Source organism: Podarcis gaigeae (genome assembly GCF_964106915.1).
Source record: "Podarcis gaigeae genome assembly, chromosome: Z".
NCBI lineage: Eukaryota > Metazoa > Chordata > Lepidosauria > Squamata > Lacertidae > Podarcis > Podarcis gaigeae.
In genome coordinates, this window is record NC_139691.1 from 14,120,657 (window position 1) to 14,141,625 (window position 20,969).

The 20,969-nt window shown below is 45.0% G+C and overlaps 1 protein-coding gene across 6 annotated transcripts in view; it reads left to right on the plus strand.

Moving 5' to 3' along the window:
- The window catches only part of POMT1 (protein O-mannosyltransferase 1), a 30,746-nt gene extending 10,015 nt beyond the window's left edge, over window positions 1-20,731 (plus strand). For 5 of the 6 annotated variants that reach the window (XM_083721380.1, XM_083721382.1, XM_083721381.1 and 2 more), the window contains 14 exons: window positions 1,434-1,499; window positions 2,943-3,036; window positions 3,871-4,026; window positions 5,497-5,627; window positions 6,716-6,811; window positions 8,619-8,711; window positions 9,448-9,544; window positions 10,426-10,518; window positions 11,591-11,711; window positions 12,899-12,996; window positions 14,696-14,809; window positions 16,008-16,134; window positions 16,873-17,050; window positions 18,558-20,731. In XM_083721380.1, coding sequence (XP_083577506.1) covers window positions 1,434-1,499; window positions 2,943-3,036; window positions 3,871-4,026; window positions 5,497-5,627; window positions 6,716-6,811; window positions 8,619-8,711; window positions 9,448-9,544; window positions 10,426-10,518; window positions 11,591-11,711; window positions 12,899-12,996; window positions 14,696-14,809; window positions 16,008-16,134; window positions 16,873-17,050; window positions 18,558-18,732 — 1,639 coding nt within the window. In that variant the 3' untranslated portion in view covers window positions 18,733-20,731. Of the gene's footprint in view, window positions 1-1,433; window positions 1,500-2,208; window positions 2,243-2,942; window positions 3,037-3,870; window positions 4,027-5,496; window positions 5,628-6,715; window positions 6,812-8,618; window positions 8,712-9,447; window positions 9,545-10,425; window positions 10,519-11,590; window positions 11,712-12,898; window positions 12,997-14,695; window positions 14,810-16,007; window positions 16,135-16,872; window positions 17,051-18,557 lie in introns of those variants that run through there. The other variant, XM_083721385.1, reaches the window with a different exon arrangement.
- The last annotated feature ends 238 nt before the right edge of the window (window positions 20,732-20,969 follow it).

The window sequence follows — 20,969 nt, forward strand, 5'->3', positions numbered from 1 at the left end:
TCTTGCCTTGCTTAGAAGGGTTAGGGGTGGTTCCTGAGCATTGACTGGAGGGGTGTGGAGGGACTGAATTGACACTCAAATTCATTTTATTCATCCAGTCAGGTTTCTAGCCTGAGGATGTGTTTAATTACTTCTGTCTCTAACTTATTTCTTTAAAAAAGTATATCCTGGCCTTCATTGCCCACTTGGCCACTGTGCCTGTGTTTGTCTGATGGACATGACTGACACCTATGTAGACTATGCTGGGTGTGCAAGCTAGACTAGGAACATAAGGAGCTGCTTTACACTAAGACAGACCTTAGGTTCATCTACTGCCTACAGTGGCTGGCAGCAACTCTCTAGGATGCCAGGCAGGGATCCCTCCCTGCCCTACCTAGTTACAAAAGCTGAGTCTACAGAAGAGGCCAGAGACCATCTTGGCTGTCTCTTCATGGAGACCCAGGTCATTGAGCCTGAGCTTCCACAGCCGCTGCCTGCCGTGAACCACCAATGGCAGAATGGCAGCAGCAACAGCAGATATGTTCTATGCTTATGATAATTATTTTGTTCATTTGGTAATTACGCTGTTTTAAATGTGTATTTTATATCTGACTTCCTTTAGCAATGTTTTCTTTTGAAATGTTTAAGATAAAAAAAACCTGTTGGGGTTGACTTTGCTGCGTTAAAGGAGTAACCTGGCATGCATGATCTGGCTGAGATTCTTGCACTGCAAGTTGGATTTGATGACCCTTGGGGTCCCTTCCCACTTTATGATTCTATTCTGTGTGTTGACATCTTTTGTAATGTTTTGAAATCTTTTAAGGTAATATTTTAGTTTCCTGTTAATTATATTGCTTTCAGTGTATACTTGACTTACTTTAGCAATGTTTTATTCTGGATTGTTTCATTTGGTGTTTTAAGGTGGGTTGTAAACCACTTTGAGATCCACCCCCTTAAAAATATAAAGTGGTATAGAAATGAAAACAACAACAACAAAATACCAGGAGATGCCAACCAGGATTGAACCTTCTGCATGCAGGGATCTTCTGCATGCAATGCAGATCCTCTTCCACTGAGCTATGGCCCTTTCCAAGAATATAGAAAGCAGCCTTATACAAAGTCATACCTTCCACCCTTTTAGCTCAGTATTGTCTGTGCTGACAGGCAGCAGTGGCTCTCCAGGAATTCTTCACTGGGGGCATTCCTAGCCTTACCTGGAAATGCTGGGCATTGAACTCAGGACCTTCTGCACCCAATGCAGATGCTTTGCCACTCAGTGGTGGTCCAGGAGAACTGATATTAGCCAGAGTGCCCAAAATTGCACAGCAGCCGCAGACGTTTGCATTTCATCAAGCACTTATTCAGAAGCAGTTAATTGTGATGGGTTTAACTGTTTGCCTATTATATATTTATATGTGTGTTTGTGTGTTTTAATGTTGTCTTTCTTATTCAAGCCCCTTTTCCGCAAGATGGTGGTTCTGGCTCTTGCTCACAGGACTTTGTTGCTCCTGTGCAATTGGGTAAGCATTCATTTTTTCCCCCCTCTGTCTCCTTTTTCTATTGTACAATAATTCTCTCCCAAGTTGTTCTGAGTAGGGTTTATCTTAAATTTCCTGCCTCGTGATGATTCCTGAATTCCTTATTTATGGCTGTGTGTTTCGCTTTGCTTTGTTTGTTTGTTTTTGTTAAATATTTATATGCCAATTTTACAGCATTTCTTTATAAAGCAGCTTACAAGAGCAGGATGAGGAATTAAAATAATGTAAAGGTAATAAAAACAGAAAACAATAACTAGAAAATATATCGGCCATCAAAAATTGGGGAGAGGGGGATGGGGTAGATTCCTTTATGGAGAAATGTCAGTGGCCTGATTAAAAAAAAAAAAGGTTTTCTAACCCATTTGGAAGGCAAACAGTGGCCTCATTTAATGTTAGGAGAACAATCTATTATAAACCTTGTGCTCACATGCTGTCCCCTCTCTTCTGGGACCTCAGCAAGTTTCCAGTTATATTTTAGATCAACCACAGTTTAACATTACATCTGCTCTCTAAACTGTGCCTAATCTTAACCACCATTATTGAAAACAAGCCAGCTATATAAACGATTGCTTATGGAGAGGCCATGTCACAGATAGTTGAAGCTTTGGCAATGTATTCAATGATTCCTTTGACAGAGTCCCCACATAACTTTTCTTTTTGTATGCAATTGATAGGTAACATGCTACAGGATTTCTTGGAATGGATCAACATTATTTTACTACAATGTAATAACATACTCTATTGGCATCTATGCCTGGGTTCAGTTTAGGTTTTAGGTTAGTCTAAAGCAGAAGCTTTATAAAGCTTTGACCAAACTGCGGGAGGCAGTGGAAGACAGGAGTGCCTGGCGTGCTCTGGTCCATGGGGTCACGAAGAGTCGGACATGACTAAACAACAACAGCAACAAAGCAGAAGCAGAAGCTTTTAAACATCCCTTGTGGCAGAGTTGGAGGTTGGGATGGTTGCACACAAGCCTAAGTCTCCTCTTTGTAATGCTAAACCATAGCTTAGTGATATGTGCAAACACAACCGTTTCCCTTTTTCACAGAGCTGTTCCCCAGCCTGAGGCACAGTTGCAAGTACCTTAATTTCTAGCTGTTCACATTGAAGAGACAGGTAACTGAAGCATATCCTAGATTGCTGCCTGTGGGACTAATTTGGCACAAATTCAAAGGCTCTTCCTGAACAGGCAGGAGCATGACAAATGCCAAGAAATGTTCTTTGCATACATCTTCCATTCATTTTCCAGGGAGTTACACAGGAGACGGTTCTCTTGGACTTTAATCTTAGATGGTCAGTGACCTTTAAAAGGTCTGAATTCAGCTTTGCTCTGTTTGGGAACATTTCATACATTTTAAATAATTTACATTTTGGTAGGTCTGAGTGGTTTCATTGCTATTTATTGATTGATTGCTGCATTCACAGGGTGAAATATATGGGCCTCTTCACGTACATCCTGCTTTTGGCCATTGCAGGAGTCCACTCCTGGCAACTGATCGGCGACCAGAACTTGCCCAATGTAAGTAGCAAAGTGCCTTGTGTATGCGTTGCTCGCCTTTAGAGCAGGAATAGCCAATATGGGGCCCTCCAATTGTAGTTGAACTGTAACTCCCATCAGCCTCAGTCAGTATAGCCAATGGCCATGGAGGTTTGGTGCTATTTTTATTTATTTATCAAATCAAATCAAATGAATGAATTTAATTTTTATTTATTAAATTTGTATCCTGACCTTTCTTCCAAAGGAACTCAAGGAGAGCAGGCATCAAAGTGTTAGAACAACACACAATTTAAAACAACAGTTCTACAAAACATGACAGAAAGCGTGAACAGCGTTGTGATTTTAAACACTAAACACACACACACACACACACACACACACACACACACACACACTTGTTAAAGTTTCCAGGGCCACTTTGGAAAGAAATTCACTCAGGGAACCAAATCCATCCTGTGTCGCAATGACCACCAGCTTTCACAGCCTCAAAATGAGATTCGACTTATTTATTTATTAAAATTTATATACCGCTCACAAGATCTCAGGGCGGTTCACAGAGTAAAAAGCAAAATTAAAACACAAGTAAATAATTAAAAGCAACAAATTCATGTAGGATAGGGCTATCCATGGCCGCTGGTATTACCTCCAGACTCCAGTTACTGCAGAACAGAAACGGGAGAGGGGCTATTGCCTTCCTGCCCAGCCTGTGCATGTACTGGAGGCATATGGGAAAGAGGAAGCTGGAATGAGATAGGCCTTCAGTCACATCCCATAGGGCTCTTCTGAGTTGTCCATTCTTGTTTCTAGGTGTGAAAAGCAACCTTTGTTAGGGGGGTGTTTCCTCTTTCCTCCTAGATGTCCCTGCTGTGCCACTTGCTAGCCAGAGGTCTGGCCCTTGTGATCCTCCCAGTAGCCACATACCTGTCTTTCTTCTACATCCACTTGGCTTTGCTGTATCGCTCAGGGCCCCATGACCAGATCATGAGCAGTGCTTTCCAAGCAAGTTTGGAGGTAAGGAATGGGAGAAGGGGCAGGGGCTGCAGAGGCAGGGGAGGGTTCTGTTTCAGAAAGAATGCACTAAGATATATGCAACCATTTCTGGATCCTGAGCTATGTTTTAAATGAGTTCAGTCCCATCTACAAATGATTCAACCATTGAGCATATACATGAAATGCATAGGAGTATAGGAATGTGCCTTATACCGAGTGAGACAGTTGTTCCTTCTAGCTCAGTATTGATCCAACTAGTTCAGCATTGTCTCTACTGTATTTCAGACAACAGTTTCTCCCAGCCTTTCTGGGTGATAAACGTGGGGCCTTCTGCACAGAAGGCAGGTTCTCTACTGACACTGAGCTACAGCCCTTCCCCTAAAGCATGGGAAGCTTCCCTATACCAAGTCAGACCATTGGTCTATCTAGCTCAGTTGTTTTCTACACTGATTGGCAGCAGTTCTCCAGCATTTGAGGCAGGCGACATTCCCACCTCTACCTGGAGATGCCATGGAAGATTGAACCAGGTATCTTCTGAATGCAAAACAGATGCTCTGTCACTGAGCTGCTGCCCTTCCCAAACAGAGGCTACTTGTGTGTACTTGGGCATAGCAAAGGACAACATTAAAATCAGGTGTTTCCATTTGTTCTCCACATTTTGTGGCTCTTTTTTTTAAATAATTTTTTTATTAGTATTCCAACACAAATTAAAAACAAAACAACACACACACATAAACAAACAAAAACATATAAACATGTATAATTTCAAAACCTCTTTTTCATAAACCTTGCTTCTCGGACTTCCCCTTACCTCCCCTTTTCTGCATCCCTGTTTTAAAATTTCTTCAACAACTCTTCATACCAATTAATTAATTACTTATTTTCTTTTTAAGCTTCTTCTCATACTTAATCAATTACAGCTGTAATTCTATATTTTCCTTTCCCTTGACATTTTAGCACTCATCAATTTTACAACAATTTTTAAGGTATAACTTTAAATTTCTTCCAATCTTCTTCCACCGTCTCTTTTTCTTGGTCACGGATTCTGCCAGTCATCTCCGCCAGTCCCATGTAATCAATCACCTTTGTCTGCCATTCTTCCAGCGTGGGTAGTTCTTGTGTCTTCCAATACTTTGCTAAAAGGATCCTTGCTGCTGTGGTGGCGTACATAAAAAACGTCCTATCCTTCTTTAACAACAATTGGCCAACCATACCCAGGAGAAATGCCTCTGGTTTCTTATGAAAGGTACATTTAAGTACCTTCTTAATTTCATTATAGATCATTTCCCAGAAGGCTTTAATCTTCGGGCAGGTCCACCAAAGGTGATAAAAGGTTCCTTCAGTCTCATTACATTTCCAGCATTTATTATTGGGCAAATGATAGATTTTTGCGAGCTTGGTTGGGGTCATGTACCACCTGTAAATCATTTTCATAATATTTTCTCTTAAGGCATTACATGCCGTAAATTTACGTTTTGTGGCTCTTTCTAGGGTGGTCTCGCTCGGATCACGCAAGGCCAGCCTCTGGAGGTGGCATATGGCTCCCAGATCACCTTGCGCAACATTCTGGGGAAACCCATGCCCTGCTGGCTGCATTCTCACAAGAATACTTACCCTATCAGGTGAGAGAGAGGAGAGATCCTTTGCCCTAAGTCAGGGTGACACAGAGGACATTGTGTCTGACTTTGGTGTCTCTTAACTACTTTAATATCTGGAGCAATACCTTAGTGAGATTTTTTGCTTCATTGAATTTCCAAAGTGGCCTTTGGGTTGAACAAGCTGCCTCTGGACTTGTGAGTTTTACAATCATGGTATAGGTTTCTTTTGCACTTTTGTGTGTAGTAGGGATGGGGACTTCGAGTGGTTCCTTTCTGCTTTTAGTGGACTACAACTCCCATCACTCCTGACAGTTGCCCATGCTGGCTGCAGGGGCTTTTGGGAGTTGAAGTCTAACAATAGTTTGAGGTCATCAGGTTGTGTTGCTGAACTACAACTCCCATCATCCCCATACCATTGGCCATGCTGACTGCAGGGGCTGATGGGAGCTGGAGCCCACTAACATCTGGAGATCTCCCAGATTCCCCAGCCTTACCTAAGGAGAGATATCTCCCTCTTTCCATGGAGGGATGTCTCTTCTAAATAGAAGCATTATTCTGTCTCTTGCAGGTAATGCTAATTGTTAGATCAGGGGATGGGGTATCCTTGGTTTCCAGGTGTTGCTGGACTACAATTCCTGTCATCCCTGACTATTAGCCATGCTGGCTGGAGGCTGATGGGTGTTGGAGTCCAGCTACATCTGAAGGGCACCAGATCCCTTGCTCCTATTCTGTATAAACCACAGGAATTTAGGAACTTCAGAAACTGTGATGACTACCCCCACCAGCACAGCAAGCCAGCTTTTTTAATGCAGTGAGGGGTTTCCATTCCTGCTGGGCTGTTGATTGAGATATACTCCTGGTATCCAAATCAGAGGCAATCATACCTCAGAATACTGGTTGCAGGAAATTGCAGGAAATCACAGGAAGGGAGGCAGCTCATGTGTCTAGTTCCTGCTTGTGGGTTTTTCACAGGTGTCTGGTTGGCCACTGTGACAACAGGAGGGTGGTCTGATCTGGCAAAACTGTTCTTATGTTAACTCCTGAATTATTGCCTGATGCATGTGATGCTTTGGGAGTGAATCTTTCCCACAATTTCCATTCTTTATCCCTAGGTATGAAAACGGCCGTGGAAGCTCCCACCAGCAACAAGTCACCTGCTACCCTTTCAAGGACGTCAACAACTGGTGGATCGTGAAGGACCCTGGCATGTAAGTAGACAGACACTTCTCTTTAAAAGGGGTGGGAAGCCCCCTTTTCAGGCCCAGGCTGCATTCTCTTTCTGAGCAACCTTTCCAAACTATACAAGAGAGGAAAAAGCAAGAGATATTGCTTTATGCGTTTTTACAAAACTGAGCTGGGATGGGCATGGGGGGTGCAAGATTTATTTTCATTTGGGGTTGTTTGTTTTTGTTTTTTAAGCACAAGGATCATGCCAGGTGTGTTTATAAACTGAAATTGTAGATATTATCTAATGGGTTGAGAGTGGCCAGCGCCTCATGTTGTGAACAACAGAGGGGCCTTCATGGTAGTTTTGCCTCACTCAGAAGCTTGGAGTGGTGACCCAGGAAAGGGCCTTCTCTGTGGCAGCCCCTCAGTTGTGGAATCCCCACTCCTTCTACAGAGGTGTGCCTGGCACTTTCACTATACAGTTTTTGGCAAATGCTGAAGGAGTGCCTCTTTTACCCTGGTCTTTGACACCTGGGATACATAATTTTTAGAAACCTTAGGGTGAAATGTGAGTAATGAATCAATAGTGATGATGATGATGATGATGATGCTTCTACTGCTCTCTGATATTTGTAAAACCAGCAGTTATTTTGAGCTTCCTCTGGATTACCAGTTCTCTTAGATGTCTTTATTATTTTCTTGTACTGTATTTATCCCATGTGCATCCTACCCTTCCTCCCAAAGAGTAAAATAAAAACATAGCTAAAACATTAGCTAAAACATTAGCATACTAATTTCAAAGTTGCCTGGAAACAATATCCTTTCAGCCATCAAATGGTGAGAGTTTTTGAATCCCTCCTGAATGTTAATAGGGAGGCAGGTGTACTTCATTCCAAAAATGAAAAGACGCTGTCACTGGTCAGTGCCAACCAGGCAGCATCCAGCACCACCACCAACAGGGCCTCCCCCTGCCAGTCAAAAGGCTCAAGATGGTTGATGTTAAAGGAGACACTCCTTTAGGTACTTGAGTCCCAAGCTGACTGCAACACTGCTTGACTCCAGTGGTGGCTGGTGCCCACTGGGACTCATAGGGAGGAATTAAGGGAGCTGAACAGTAGATGGTGGCAGAGCAAATGACAGGCAGAGCCCACCAATTCTGTCCCCCTACCCCATCCTCTAGGGATGCGGGTGGCGCTGTGGGTTAAACCACAGAGCCTAGGACTTGCCAATCAGAAGGTCTTTGGTTCGAATCCCCATGACAGGGTGAGCTCCCGTTGCTCGGTCCCTGCTCCTGCCAACCTAGCAGTTCGAAAGCACGCCAAAGTGCAAGCAGATAAATAGGTACCGCTCCGGCGGAAAGGTAAACAGTGTTTCCGTGCACTGCTCTGGTTTGCCAGAAGCGGCTAGTCATGCTGGCCACATGACCCGGAAGCTGTACGCCAGCTCCCTCGGCCAATAAAGTGAGATGCACTGCAACCCCAGAGTTGGTCACAACTGGACCTAATGGTCAGGGGTCCCTTTACCTTTACCCCATCCAATACGGAGACCAAGGAGGAGGAAGCTGACAGGCAGAACCACTCCCTGAGCTGGTTGTAAGTGAAAAGACTGGCAGGCAGGGGCTGGCTGAGGGCAGACTGAAGCTGGTGGGGCAGTTCCCTTATTTGTCATAATGGACCATCCTCCACTGCTTGACACCGTCAGACCTGGTTTTTTAGCCTAGATCTGGTTTTCTCTTTCTTTTCTTGAACATTTAACTCTTTCGTGGCTAATTACTGGGACCTGCTCTATTTTGGTATTTCCAGGCCTGCTAACTCCCCCTGCATCATCTTTGCACATCTCTCCAAACAGGCAGCAGCTGGTGGTGAGCAACCCCCCTCGCCCTGTGCGCCACGGCAGCATTGTGCAGCTTGTTCACGGGATCACAACTCGCTACCTCAACACGTAAGTAGCCCTTGGCTCTCAGCAAGGTTGCTTCTGCCCCCAGATGCAATTATTAAGCTTTGTTCAGATGGTAATTTACAGTAGACATCCAGCATTTTAAAAAGAGGAGAGATCTGGCAGGCATTTGCAGGTAAACAAGAACATAGCTCAGTTGGTTAGAGTGTTGTGCTGACAATGCCATGGTTGCAGGTTCAGTCCCTATGATTCTACTTGATAAGAAGAGCTTAGCTATTGAATCAGGGCAAAAGCATCCTGATTCCTGGCAACTGGTATCCAGAACCATACTTACTGCAACAACAGAGGTAGAACATAGCCGTGGTGGCTACTTGCCACTCTTATCCTTATCCTCCGTGAATTTGTCAACTCCCCCTTTAAAGCCATCCAAGTTGGGAGCCACCACTAAATCTTGATGAAAGCAAGTTCTGTACATAAATAGAGACAGATGGCCTTCAGGTAACCAGCTCCTAAGCCATGAAGGGGGTTTAAAGGTCAAAACCAGCATTGGGAAGCTGGTTTGGGGGTGGGGTGGGGGATCAGTACAAGTTGCCAAAGCACAGCGTGTAATGATCACATGGCCATACTACCATTAAAGTAATTGAGCAGCTACATTTCCCCCCTTAATGGCGGTTTCTCAGAAGCAGCTGCAAGGAACAGCACAGGTCAGGAACTAAAATAGCCCCATGGAGAGGCTTTAAGGAAACTGCTCTGCAGCTCTTTTATCCATCTGCCTTTACAGACATGACGTTGCTGCGCCCCTGAGCCCTCATTCCCAAGAGATTTCCTGCTACATTGATTACAACATTTCCATGCAGGCTCAGAATCTCTGGAGAGTGGTGAGTTGTTGATCGGAGGGAAGGGAATCACACGCCCCATATTCTCCAATCTGAGATGAGCAAGGCTTCTTAAAGACTCTCCTCACAACATGTCAATTTTAGTTTCTTATTTTGCATCACAGTGATGTCTCACACATTCAGTTCAGCAACCTTTGCGCACACATGGGAGCAACAGGCTCTCTGTTGAAATACCCAGATGTTGCAGTGGGAGGAAGACCCAGACACCTGTACTCCTTCACTCACGCCTAATCTTGCCTGCTTTGCACTTTCAAGGCATTCTTGGTGATGTTAAACTACCATCCTTCCAATGATTATATAATGCAAACATAGAATCAATATCTTGTGCATTTAAAACTGAACGTTTAGAGCAGGGTTGTGGGGAACCTCAGGCCTGGGGGATGATGTTGACCTCCAGACGTCTCTGGCTGGTCATCAGGATTCTTGACAGGTGACACCCCCTCTTGCTAAACCACACTCCTCATTAGTCCTGCTCCATGCCCCTCTTCAGTGCTTTGCCTGGTTGAAATGTGTTCTTGAACTGTGATCATGTTTCTTCCTTGCCAAAATGAAGAATAGGCATTTGTGTGTGTAACATTGGAATAAATATATCCTCCTGTACAAAGGTGAAATTTACATTCATGGCTCCTCCCGCTACTGGTATGTGTCCCTTAGAAGCTTGCTCAAAAGGAATGTGGCTCCCAGGCTGAAAAGGCTTTCCCAGCCCAGTTTTAGGGGGAGAGGTGAAAGGGAAAGAGTCTCTCAAACAAACCTACATTAAATACCTGCAGGCTGTGTTTCTTGGCTGGAAAAGCCAACTCAGCTGCAAACAGCTCAACTATAGAAATGATCAAAATTCAAGTGATAACTTGCTATTATTGCAGGAAATTGTGAACCGAGACTCGGATACAGATGTCTGGAAAACAATCCTGTCTGAAGTAAGGCTTGTCCATGTGAACACCTCGGCAGTGCTAAAGGTATGTGGGTTTTGGAGTTTCCCCACCCCCAGAGCTTCCCACCAGGAATTGTGCAGAGGCACAGCAGGCACCCACTTCATGACTTTGGGCTCCTGGAAGCCTTTATTCATTTGATTTATTACATGCGAACTCAGCCTTGCCCAACACGAGTCTGCCCCTGTGGCTTGATGGAGGTAGAAACTGTCTTTCGTGCCTTGTTACGCTGCCATTTCTACGGGGATATACGCTCGGTATTTATTACCCCTGCTATGCAAAAATCTCCAAATGAATCCGAAGACAAGGATCCTGAGATCACATTAAGGGTAGCCAAATTCTGTGTGATTTCCATAAAACTTAGGGAACAAGCTGTGCTATCATAACGATTAAGGCCTTAAATGATAATTTTAGGTTATATGTTAGTGACTAATGTATCCCTATTGTGTTTTATGACTTCCTTGATATTGTATGTGGGCTGGAATTGGTCTGTGACCAAAATAATAGAATTCAAGCCTTGCCCAACCTGGGACTCTTGTTCTGGACTAGGAAGAGCTCGGCTGCTGGATCAGGCCAGCGGCCGAGCTAGTCCAGCATCCTGTTCTCATGGTGGCCAACCAGATGCCCCAAAGGGAAGTCCACAGGCAGGATCTGAGCACAACAGCAACTCTCCCCTCCTGCAGTTTATAGAAACTGGTATTCAAGAGCATATTGCCTCTAACTATTTAGATAGAACACAAGCACAATGGCGATTAGCCATTGCTAGCCTTCTCCTCCATAAATTTGTCCAGTCCTCTGAAGGCTACATGGTCATCATCACTGCCTCTTGCGAGTGAATTCCGAAGCTATAACTCAGTGCTGTGTGAAGAAGGACTACAACTCCCATCAGCCCCTGCCGGTATAGCCAATGGTGAGGGATGATGGATGTTGTAGTCCAGGAGCATCTGGAAGGAACCAGGTTGGTGGGGTGAAGCAGCACAGTTTGTGAACAGCTGTGCTGTGGTTTTCTTTGCATCACTATTGGCTGCTATAATTTTTGTTTTGGGAATGAAAGACAGCCGGCAGCCAATCAGTTTTTTCTTCTTTCCCTATCCTGCAGCTCAGTGGCGCATCTCTACCTGAGTGGGGCTATCGACAGCTGGAGATAATCGGGGAAAAGGTTTCTAAAGGCTACCATCAGAGCATGCTGTGGAATGTGGAAGAACACAGATATGGGAAAAGTCAGTTCAAAATCTTTAAGACCATTATGCAGGGCTGGGAAAGTCTCCTGTCTGAAACCCTGGAGAGCTGCTGCCAGTTAGTGCCAACAGCACTGAGCTGATGTAGCATTGGTCTGACTCAGGTTCCTATTTAAAACCAGCTCAAGCATTACCCCAGTCAGGAGCAACCAGTAAGCAGCAGTCAGGTCCTTTGGGTTCTCAGTAAATGGAGGGCGACAAACTCTTAAGGAGCAGAAGCAAGCTTTTTTAACTGCTATAATAATAAGCATAGAAACAGCAACAGGTGTTAGTATACAAAGTGAAGATAATTAAAAGATATAAGGGAATAAACTTAAAGATACCTGTCATTTCTGCCAGTGAGATTCCCGGAACCGGTGACAGCTCCGCTCTTACTTAGGCCAAAATATGCTTGGCACTTTACCTGAGCAGTCTAAGCTGAAATCTCATGCTGGGGCTGGGGCCTTATGTATTATTATTATTTATATTTACTGAATTTATATACCACCCTATACCTGCATCTGTAGAGGCCCTGTGCCCAGATTACGTAGTCTTTGATATACAGGTGCTCATGATGCCATCGTTTTCTCATCCACTTCTAAGGGTATGTCCTTGGAGTTCACACTTGGAAGTTGGCACATGAGGGAAGCTGTCCTCTTCCTGACCTCCCTGTTATATTCTCTGGCTGGCACCCTTGAACTTCTGCCATTACTTTCATTATAGCAAATATATAAACAATAGAAACTCCAGCTACATCAGAAGACAGGAGAAGCACCACCTAGTGCCAATTTCTCGTGACACTACAGATCTTTATTCAGGACCATGAGGACTAGAACCTTGTGTTTACTTTTAGGGAAAGGCCCATAGTTCAGTGGCAGAGCATTTGCCCTTTATGCAGAAGATCTCAGGTTCAATCCCTGGTGTCTCAGTTTGGGGCTGGGAGAGATTCCCTGCCTGAAACATTGGAGAGCCGCTGCCACTCAAGAGTAGAGAGTATTGAACTACGTGGACCCCAGTAGTCTGTATAAGGCAGCTTCCTGTGTTCCTTTGGAATGTGTTGCATCCAAGGACCTGCATGCTTTTAGAACTTTTATTTAAAAAGTGTTGTAGGGAAGCTTACTATTTCTCTTCCTCCCTCCCCTGCGAATCGGGTTATGTCTCAGACCAGTTTGTTTCGGCTTCTCTCCCAGGCCAGGAACAGAAGGAGAGGGAGGTGGAGCTGCATTCCCCAACGCAGATCAGCATCAGCCAGAACCTCAGTTTCATGGCCAAGTTCACGGAACTGCAGGTGAGAAGCAGAGAGAGGTTGAAGGCAGCAAAGAGTAGAGTGGAGGAATCTACCCACTGAAGCCCAGTGCAGGAGCCACCCAGTTGAAGTCTTGCACCATAAAGAAGACAGAAAGACCAGCCTGTTCCCATAGGAGAACTTGGCACTGAGCTCACCTGTGGAAAACCTCCAGACAGTGTTGATGGGAGTTGTTCTCTAACCCGGTGCCCTCCAGAGGTTTTTGAACTCCAGTTCCCATCAGCCCCAAACAGGGGGTGATGGGAGTTGTAGTCCAACAAGATCCCTGACAGCCGCAGGTTCCTCACCTTCCAGCTTCATAGGCTGACATAAATAGATTTTTAAAATGTTTTATTATTACTGTTTCATTTGCGGGTGGAAAATCCATTGTAAGGTGAATAGCTTGGGCATTGTGTGTGACTCACAGAAGGGGCTGGGTGGGCCAGATGAGCGGCTTTGGAGGCAGAAGACCCCAGGCCCAGTACCTGGTATCTCAATTTAAAGGATGTGAGATACCTGGGCTGGGAAATCCTCTTGCTTGAAAGCCAAGCACCTCATCAGCGGAGACACAGCACTGGGCTGGGTGGACCCAGTGGTCTTGCTGAGTATAAGACGCAGGGCCAGTGATGAGGCCCCTCTGGCCCTCCAGATGTCTCTGGACTGCAACTCCTTCCCTTCCCTTAATGGGACCTGTGAGGTCCAACATCATCAGGAGGGTTGCAAACACCCCATCTGTGATAGCAGACAGTGGGAATGGGTCGTGGCTCATTTGTATCTATACATCCTCAGCTTCATTCCTGGCATCTTCAGCCAAAAGGATCTCAGGTACCCAGCCTGGGAAGGACTTGAGATGCCTTGATAGCTGCTGACTCTGATTGTTTATTATTCTACTTTATATTTACTTTATTCTTACATTTACCAAATCATGGAGATCAGGGATTCCCCTATGGCTCAGATGCCCAGCTCATGCTTATCTGCCTCCAGTACGGTGGGCCAAACTTTATGGAATCTGCAAGAGGCTCCTGACTTGTTGAACTTCTGGCACCCACTGAAGACTATTCCCCCCCCCCCGGCCTTTAAATTCTATCAAGCATTTTAACTGAATCTTGATTTTGTCATTTTAACTGATTTTTTATTTTTGTTGTATTGCATTTCTTATGCATTACTTAAGAGATGATTGCAAGTAAGGCAGTATAGAAGCTGTCCAGATAAATACATTATAAATATTTGTAGCTCCAGAGACTTCAAGATGGCATACATGGTTATCTCCTATTTTTTGTTTGTTTGTGTATTGCATTTATATTCCGCCTGTTTCTCCAAGAAGATCAAGGTGGCATACACAGTGTCCCCGTCCCCCCCACCCTCGCTTAATCCCCACATCAACCCTGTGAGATAGGTTAGGCTGAGAAAAAGTGACTGGCCCTAGATCTCCCTTGAGCTTCCTGTGGCCAAGTGGAGATTTGAACCCTGGTCTCTGATACTCTGACCACTACACCTGGGGATGCTGCTGAACTTTGTAACCTGCCTGTCCCCCAAATTGTCACATGGTTATCAAAAGTGTTTTGCTGGTGAGTAAGTTCTCATTCATAGAAATATATTGCCCTGCACTCATTAGTTTGCAGTGCTAATCAGGATTAGGCCAGGGAACTGGTTGTAGCTGTATTGCTCTGATAAGTTCTTAGTTGTCCTGTTCTGTTCTCAGTGGAAGATACTGACTCTGAAAAATGAAGACACAGAACACAAATATAGCTCTTCTCCCCTAGAATGGATTACCTTGGACACAAACATCGCCTACTGGTTCCACTCCACCTCAGGGGTAGGTTAATCCATTAACTAGCATTATTTATACATTGTCTTCCAAGAAAAAAATGTTGTCTGGTTGGCTTTCAGTGTTAGGAAACTGCCTTACACTGAATCCAGCTGTCCGTACTCCTAGCTCAGTATTGTCTTCACAGAGGGGCAACTGAACCTGGGTCCTCCATGCAAAGCAGGATTCTCTGTTGCTGAGCTTTGGTCCTCCTGATACATTAAAAAATACAATAAAGTTTTAAAACCAGAAAGATTAAAACAGAGACTAAAAAGCCTTATTGGAGAGCAGCTGGACAGAGAGCCACAGAACTGGACAATAGACATAGCTTAAAAGGCCCAGTAGAATGAATTTGGAAAACACTATTTTCCAAATAGTGGAATAGTTTCCACTATTTGCTGAAAAGACAGCAGACACGTCTTTCTACCTGTGGAAAGCCATGCCCACACCTTTTTACTGCATCCAGGGGACCACTGCTAAAAGTTTCTGTTTGACAGTTTGGACCTCTCTTGAGGGCAGCTCCTTATTATGTGAGAAGTCTATCCAGACATGCTTTATGGGAGTCATTTTTGGCCTAAAGAGCGGAGCCTACATTTTCAAAGGCCTGGTCACCTGGAAGCAGTTTTCCGCTTGCCACAGGCAATTGGCAAGTTGCAACCTTGTACAGGCAGGTTCCTCCTTAGTTTTAAAAGCCAGCCCCCCCCCCCCCCCACAAATGAATGATGCACTCCAGTTTTCAAATGTGAAGAAACAGATGCAAAAATAGAATAAAGACGTAGCTGCGATAAGACACTTCTAAGGGCCTCCTCACCTATTTATACTTTCTGCCAAGAGAAGCAAAAATTAATGTATTGCATGCACCCTATGATTCTGCGGGAGTACAGAAAAAGGTAACATAGTAAGGAATGCAGCTTCCTGGGACTTAAAAAAGAACCCAGGCTTCTAGTCCTTATGGATGTGAAGTTTGCTTGGAAGTGTGTGGACTATATATTTTGAAATTTCAGAATTCAAGAGCTGTTTTCTCTCTCTCTCCACTGGATGAAAACAGCTTTAATGCACCTCTCCTGGATTAGGGGGGAAATGAAGGTAAATTGATGTCAGGGAAAATGGGAATTGCAGTTTAAAGCATCAGTGGGGGGGGTCACCAGGATGGGGAGGGCAAATTCCACAGCAGTGCTTTTAACATTGTTGGTTATTGGTTCTCTAGGCCCAGATCCACCTTCTGGGGAACATCGTCACCTGGATGTCAGCCAATGCAGCCACTGCTGCCTACGTGGCTCTGTTCCTGTGGTACCTGCTCCGGCGGAGACGGAATATCTGTGACATCCCTGAAGGTCAGATATTTCAGCTATTATCCCACCTCTTGTTTGTTTGTTTATTTCCTTACCCGTTTTACAACTCATAGCTTCAAACATAAATTTATATTCCCATAAACAGCTTGCAAAGGAGCAAGAAAAAATTAAACTGCAGTTAAAAAAATACCACCACAACAACCCTGCAAGGTTGGTTAGGCAGAGAGGCAGAAGCTGACCCATGATCACCCAGTCAGCTTCATGCGCCCGATGGTGGATTTGAACCTGCATAAAACTGATTGGGGAGAACTTGAGCTCCTTGGAGGAAAGTCATAATATAAATGAAATAGAATTAACACTCCCTTATTAGTAAGGGCTGCAAGCTCAGTGGCAGAGCACCTGCTTTGCATTCAGAAGGTTCAATCCTTGGCATCTCCAGGTAGGGCTGAGAGAGTCCCTTGCCTTAAACCCTGAAGAGATGCAGCCAGTTAGTGCAAACAGTATTGCACCAGATGGACCTACATTCTTACTTAATTCAGCACTTTGCTGGGAACACGTGAACAAAAACTCCTACTTTATTTTTAGGGGAAAGGCTATAGCTTAGTAACGGAGCACCTGCTTTGCATGTAGAAGGTCCCATATTCAATCCCCACCCTCTCTAAACAGGCCTGTGAATGTCATTGCTTGAAATCCTGGAGGTTTCCAGTCTGTGTAGACAGCAGTGAGCTAGATCAAGCCATGGTCCGTTTAATGCAGCTCTCTGCCCCTTTACCCTGACAGAGGCATGGTGGCAGTGGGTGTCAGCAGGAGGCCTCTGCGTGGGAGGCTGGGCCATGAATTACCTCCCATTCTTCCTGATGGAGAAGACACTCTTCCTCTACCACTACCTGCCTGCTCTCACTTTCCAGATCCTCCTGATCCCTGTTGTCCTGCAGCACACCAGCGAATACCTCTGCAGGTATGACTTCTCTTGCCAGGATTGCTCTCTGCCAGGAGGCTTTATGTTACAGGGGCATTGACAAAGCTTAGCATGTCCAGAGGCTGGTGGTGGTGGGGTCTGGAAACCCAAGTCCTACTAGCAGCAAATGAAAGGCTCAGTGTATGTTCAGCCTGGAGAAGAGCAGATTAAGGGGAAACATTATGGTTGACTTCAAATATCAGAATGGCCTGTTCCACAGAAGATGGGACTGCCTTGTTCTTGTTACTCCAGAGATCAGGATTCAATCCAGTGGCTGAAAACAGCAGGCAAGAAGGCTATAGTTAAGACTTACTTGTTGGCTTGTTGGCTGTTTTATTATTTATAGCATTTGTACCCTGCTGTTCAGCCATAAAGGCTCCCAGAGTGGCTTACGTAATATCAAAACAAGGCACTCCCTACCTGCAGGTTTACAATATTTAAAAACCCAAAAACCCAAAACACACAAGGGAAAGGGGACAAGGAGGGAAGAGGAAAATCAGAACTTAAACACCAATTTCTAGACAGCTGTTCCAGTATTGACCAGTTGCCACAGTTCAGAGGCAGGAAGTGCCTGGTACAGTTGGACCTCCAGCACAGCTCTTCTTCCTCTCTTTCCCATTGAGACAGCCTGATGGAATGACTTTCCCCAGATGATAGTTGAGGGACAGGAGGGCTGGCCTGTCTTTCGCAGCCGAGCCGATGTTTCTCAGCTCTCCATTGTGAGATAAGGGCTGTTTAGCAATGGAACTAACTGCCTTAAGGGGTAGCAGGTCTCCTTTTGCTGGAGTTTTTAAGGCAGGGCTTGGCACTTCTTTGCTAGGGATGCAAGAGTTTCATCTTGCACTGTGGATCCTGCACTGAACAGGGGCTTGGATCAGATAAAAACCCTTTCTTCCACATTCCGTGGAGGAGCCTTATGGCTTACCAAGGGAGCAACTGTGTTGGGAGCCATTAGAAAGCTCAGTGTTAGAAAAGACTCCTCTGCCTGGCTTGCAGGTGGTCTCCGCTTCTGTCCCCAGCATCTCCAGATGAGGCTGTGAGTTGGCCTTGTCTGAAACATTGCCAAACAATGTAGACAATACTGAGCTAGATGAGCCATTGGCCTGACTTGATAATATGGCAACTTATTTAAATTAGCCCTTTATTCAGAACTGTACAGAGTAGAATATTACTTCTGGGGATGAACTGTAGCTCAGCGGTAGAGTACCTGCTTTGCATGCAGAAGGTCCCAGGTTCAATCCCCAGCCTCTCCAGGCAGAGCTGGGAAAGATGCCTTTCCAAAAGCCTGAAGAGCTGCTGCCAATCAGTGTAGACAACACTGAGTTGGATGGGTCAAACGTCTGACTGTATAAAGCAGGTTGCTATGCTCAGAATAACTGTCACTACTTATATAAATTCAAGTGATGTTATTGCAACATTAAGAGGGGCAGAAGTTCATTGGTTGAGACAATTTCGCCTTAAACTGCTGGTTCATGTTTGCTTCAGACTGTGTGTCTCTTCTTTATAGATCCAGACTCTCAAAGAGCATGCACAGTGCTCTTGTGGTTGCCTGGTTCTCTTCTGTTTACCTGACCTACCACACATTCCGACCGCTCACCTATGGGAAGCCTCCGCTCACCAAAAATCAGCTCCAGGACCTACGCTGGAAGGACAGCTGGGACATCTTGATCAGCAAACACTAGTCTTGCAAGACGGGCAACAAACAGCCCCCTGGGCAACTTAGCCCACTGATCATGTCTGCAAACACATGTACTCTGATTGCTTGATGTGAAGACTTAGAACAGGGGAGGCCTGTCTTGTTGGCCCACCTGAAGCAAAACGGGACGGCATCGGCCCTGCTGCAAAAACCTTGCTTAGTGAGGTTGGGCAGCTGTGGGTTTTGGCAGGGGTGGGTTGCCAGGGTGTTCCCCCATGAAGTGAGAAAAAAAAAAAGAGTTTGGATTTGATATCCAACTTTATCACTTCCCTTAAGGAGTCTCAAAGCGGCTAACATTCTCCTTTCCCTTCCTCCCTCACAACAAACACTCTGTGAGGTGAGTGGGGCTGAGAGACTTCAAAGAAGTGTGACTGGCCCAAGGTCACCCAGCAGCTGCATGTGGAGGAGCGGGGATGCGAACCCGGTTCACCAGATCACGAGTCCACCACTCTTAACCACTATACCACACTGGATCTCACAAGTGTGTTGCAAGATCTTGCCAGAAGCTGCTACTGCTTGCTTCTCCCATGGTGGGGGTGGGTACCCGTTGGGGTTAGAGGCAAGAATGATCAGGCTGTCATAATTCCACTGTTCATTCAGCCTTGCCCATCCTGCCAACTGATGACCAGTTTTGACACCACCTGAAATGGAATCATAGAATTGTAGAGTTGGAAGGGAACCCAAGGGCTGTGTAGCTCAACCCCTTGCAATGCAGGAATCTCAACTAAAGCACCCATGACAGATGGATCAATGAAAACCATTGATTCGGAGCCCAAAATTTGGGAGATGTAGCATTTTACTATTCCCTTATGCATTAAGCAACAGGATAAAAGGTGGCATCAGAATTGGCCCACTTTAAAGCAGTATTCCCACTCTTGTTTCTGGTAAACTAGAGCCCAGGAGGTTGAATATGGTCGACGGCCAAGTCCATCTCTTGCTGAACCCAGATCAAGTTCTGTGATTCTGCGGCACAGGCAAAGTCTTGTTCCTCAAGAGGAAAGGGTGATGGTCTCTAGAGAATGCAGAGAGTGCAGAGGCACTGCTGGGCAATGTCTCACTTTGGCGTTCTGTGTACTGTAAATTATTTTATTTGCTTGTTGGAACTGTATGTATCATTTTAGAATGAGGGTGGAGCACCATCAGTGAATAAAATGTAGACAAGGGAGGAGAAATAATTGGAAGCTGGGCAGCTTTTAAAAAAATAAGAAGAGGAGAAACTTGGCCTAGAGTGCTAACAAAGCAGATGGCACAGAGTGATCTTCAGCATACTCTTGTTTTAAACCCTGCCTTTTAGATAGAGCCTTCATCCTTAAGGAGGGAGTTTAATGAATTTTTTTTTTTGCCCTTCACCCTGAAGTGGACTGTTCTCCTATTGAGAGTATTTGGGGAGGACCTTCTCTTACAGATATTACAGAAATGGCACCTATACCTGCCAAACATGGGTCTGCTCTGATTCTGCAAGCACTCCAACTCATCTCAAGCAGTGATAAGGAAACTGTTGCCCTCCAGGTGTTTGTTGCCGAACCACAGATCCCATCAGCCCTGGCTCTCCTTGCTAGGTCTAATGGGACTGTAGTTCAGAAAACTCTGGAGGGCCAAAACTTACTCATGCCCACATTAGGAGCAGGGTAGCTTAGTATTGCAACAGGGAGTGGGAACCAAAAAGGGCTGAGTTGAGAAGTAGGAATGTTGCCATTTAGAGAAAGGCAGTATCATTAATTGCATTAGAACAATTGCTCCTCTAAGAGCATTGCTGATGCCTTTCCTCCTTGGCACTGTGTTAAAGCACACCTGAATACTCGAGACCAGCAAACTTCGAAAACTTCAGCTTTTATAGAGGTGGGCAAACATGCTGATGATCAATTAAGCAGCGGCATTTGATTAGCAGGACCTGCATTCACCTTAGTCCCTTAAGTCCTACGGAAGCAGTAAGAGTCCCTGTTTTGGTTTCATTTTTGTTAAATAAATCATGACACTGTGTAGTATGTCGTGTTGTTGTTCATCTGAGGTTGTATTTACCTAATTTTAAGATTTGGTAAGGAATAGATGATGATGATGATGTCTTGATATGTAAAACCACCAAATTCAAAGAGGGTGTACTTTCTTTCCCCCATGACTCTGTATCCCACCTTTTCCTCCAAGGAGCTCAAGGTGGCAAACGTGGTTCTTCCCTTCTTGCAGTGACTGGCCCAAGGTCACCCAGTGAGCTTCATGGTCAAGCAG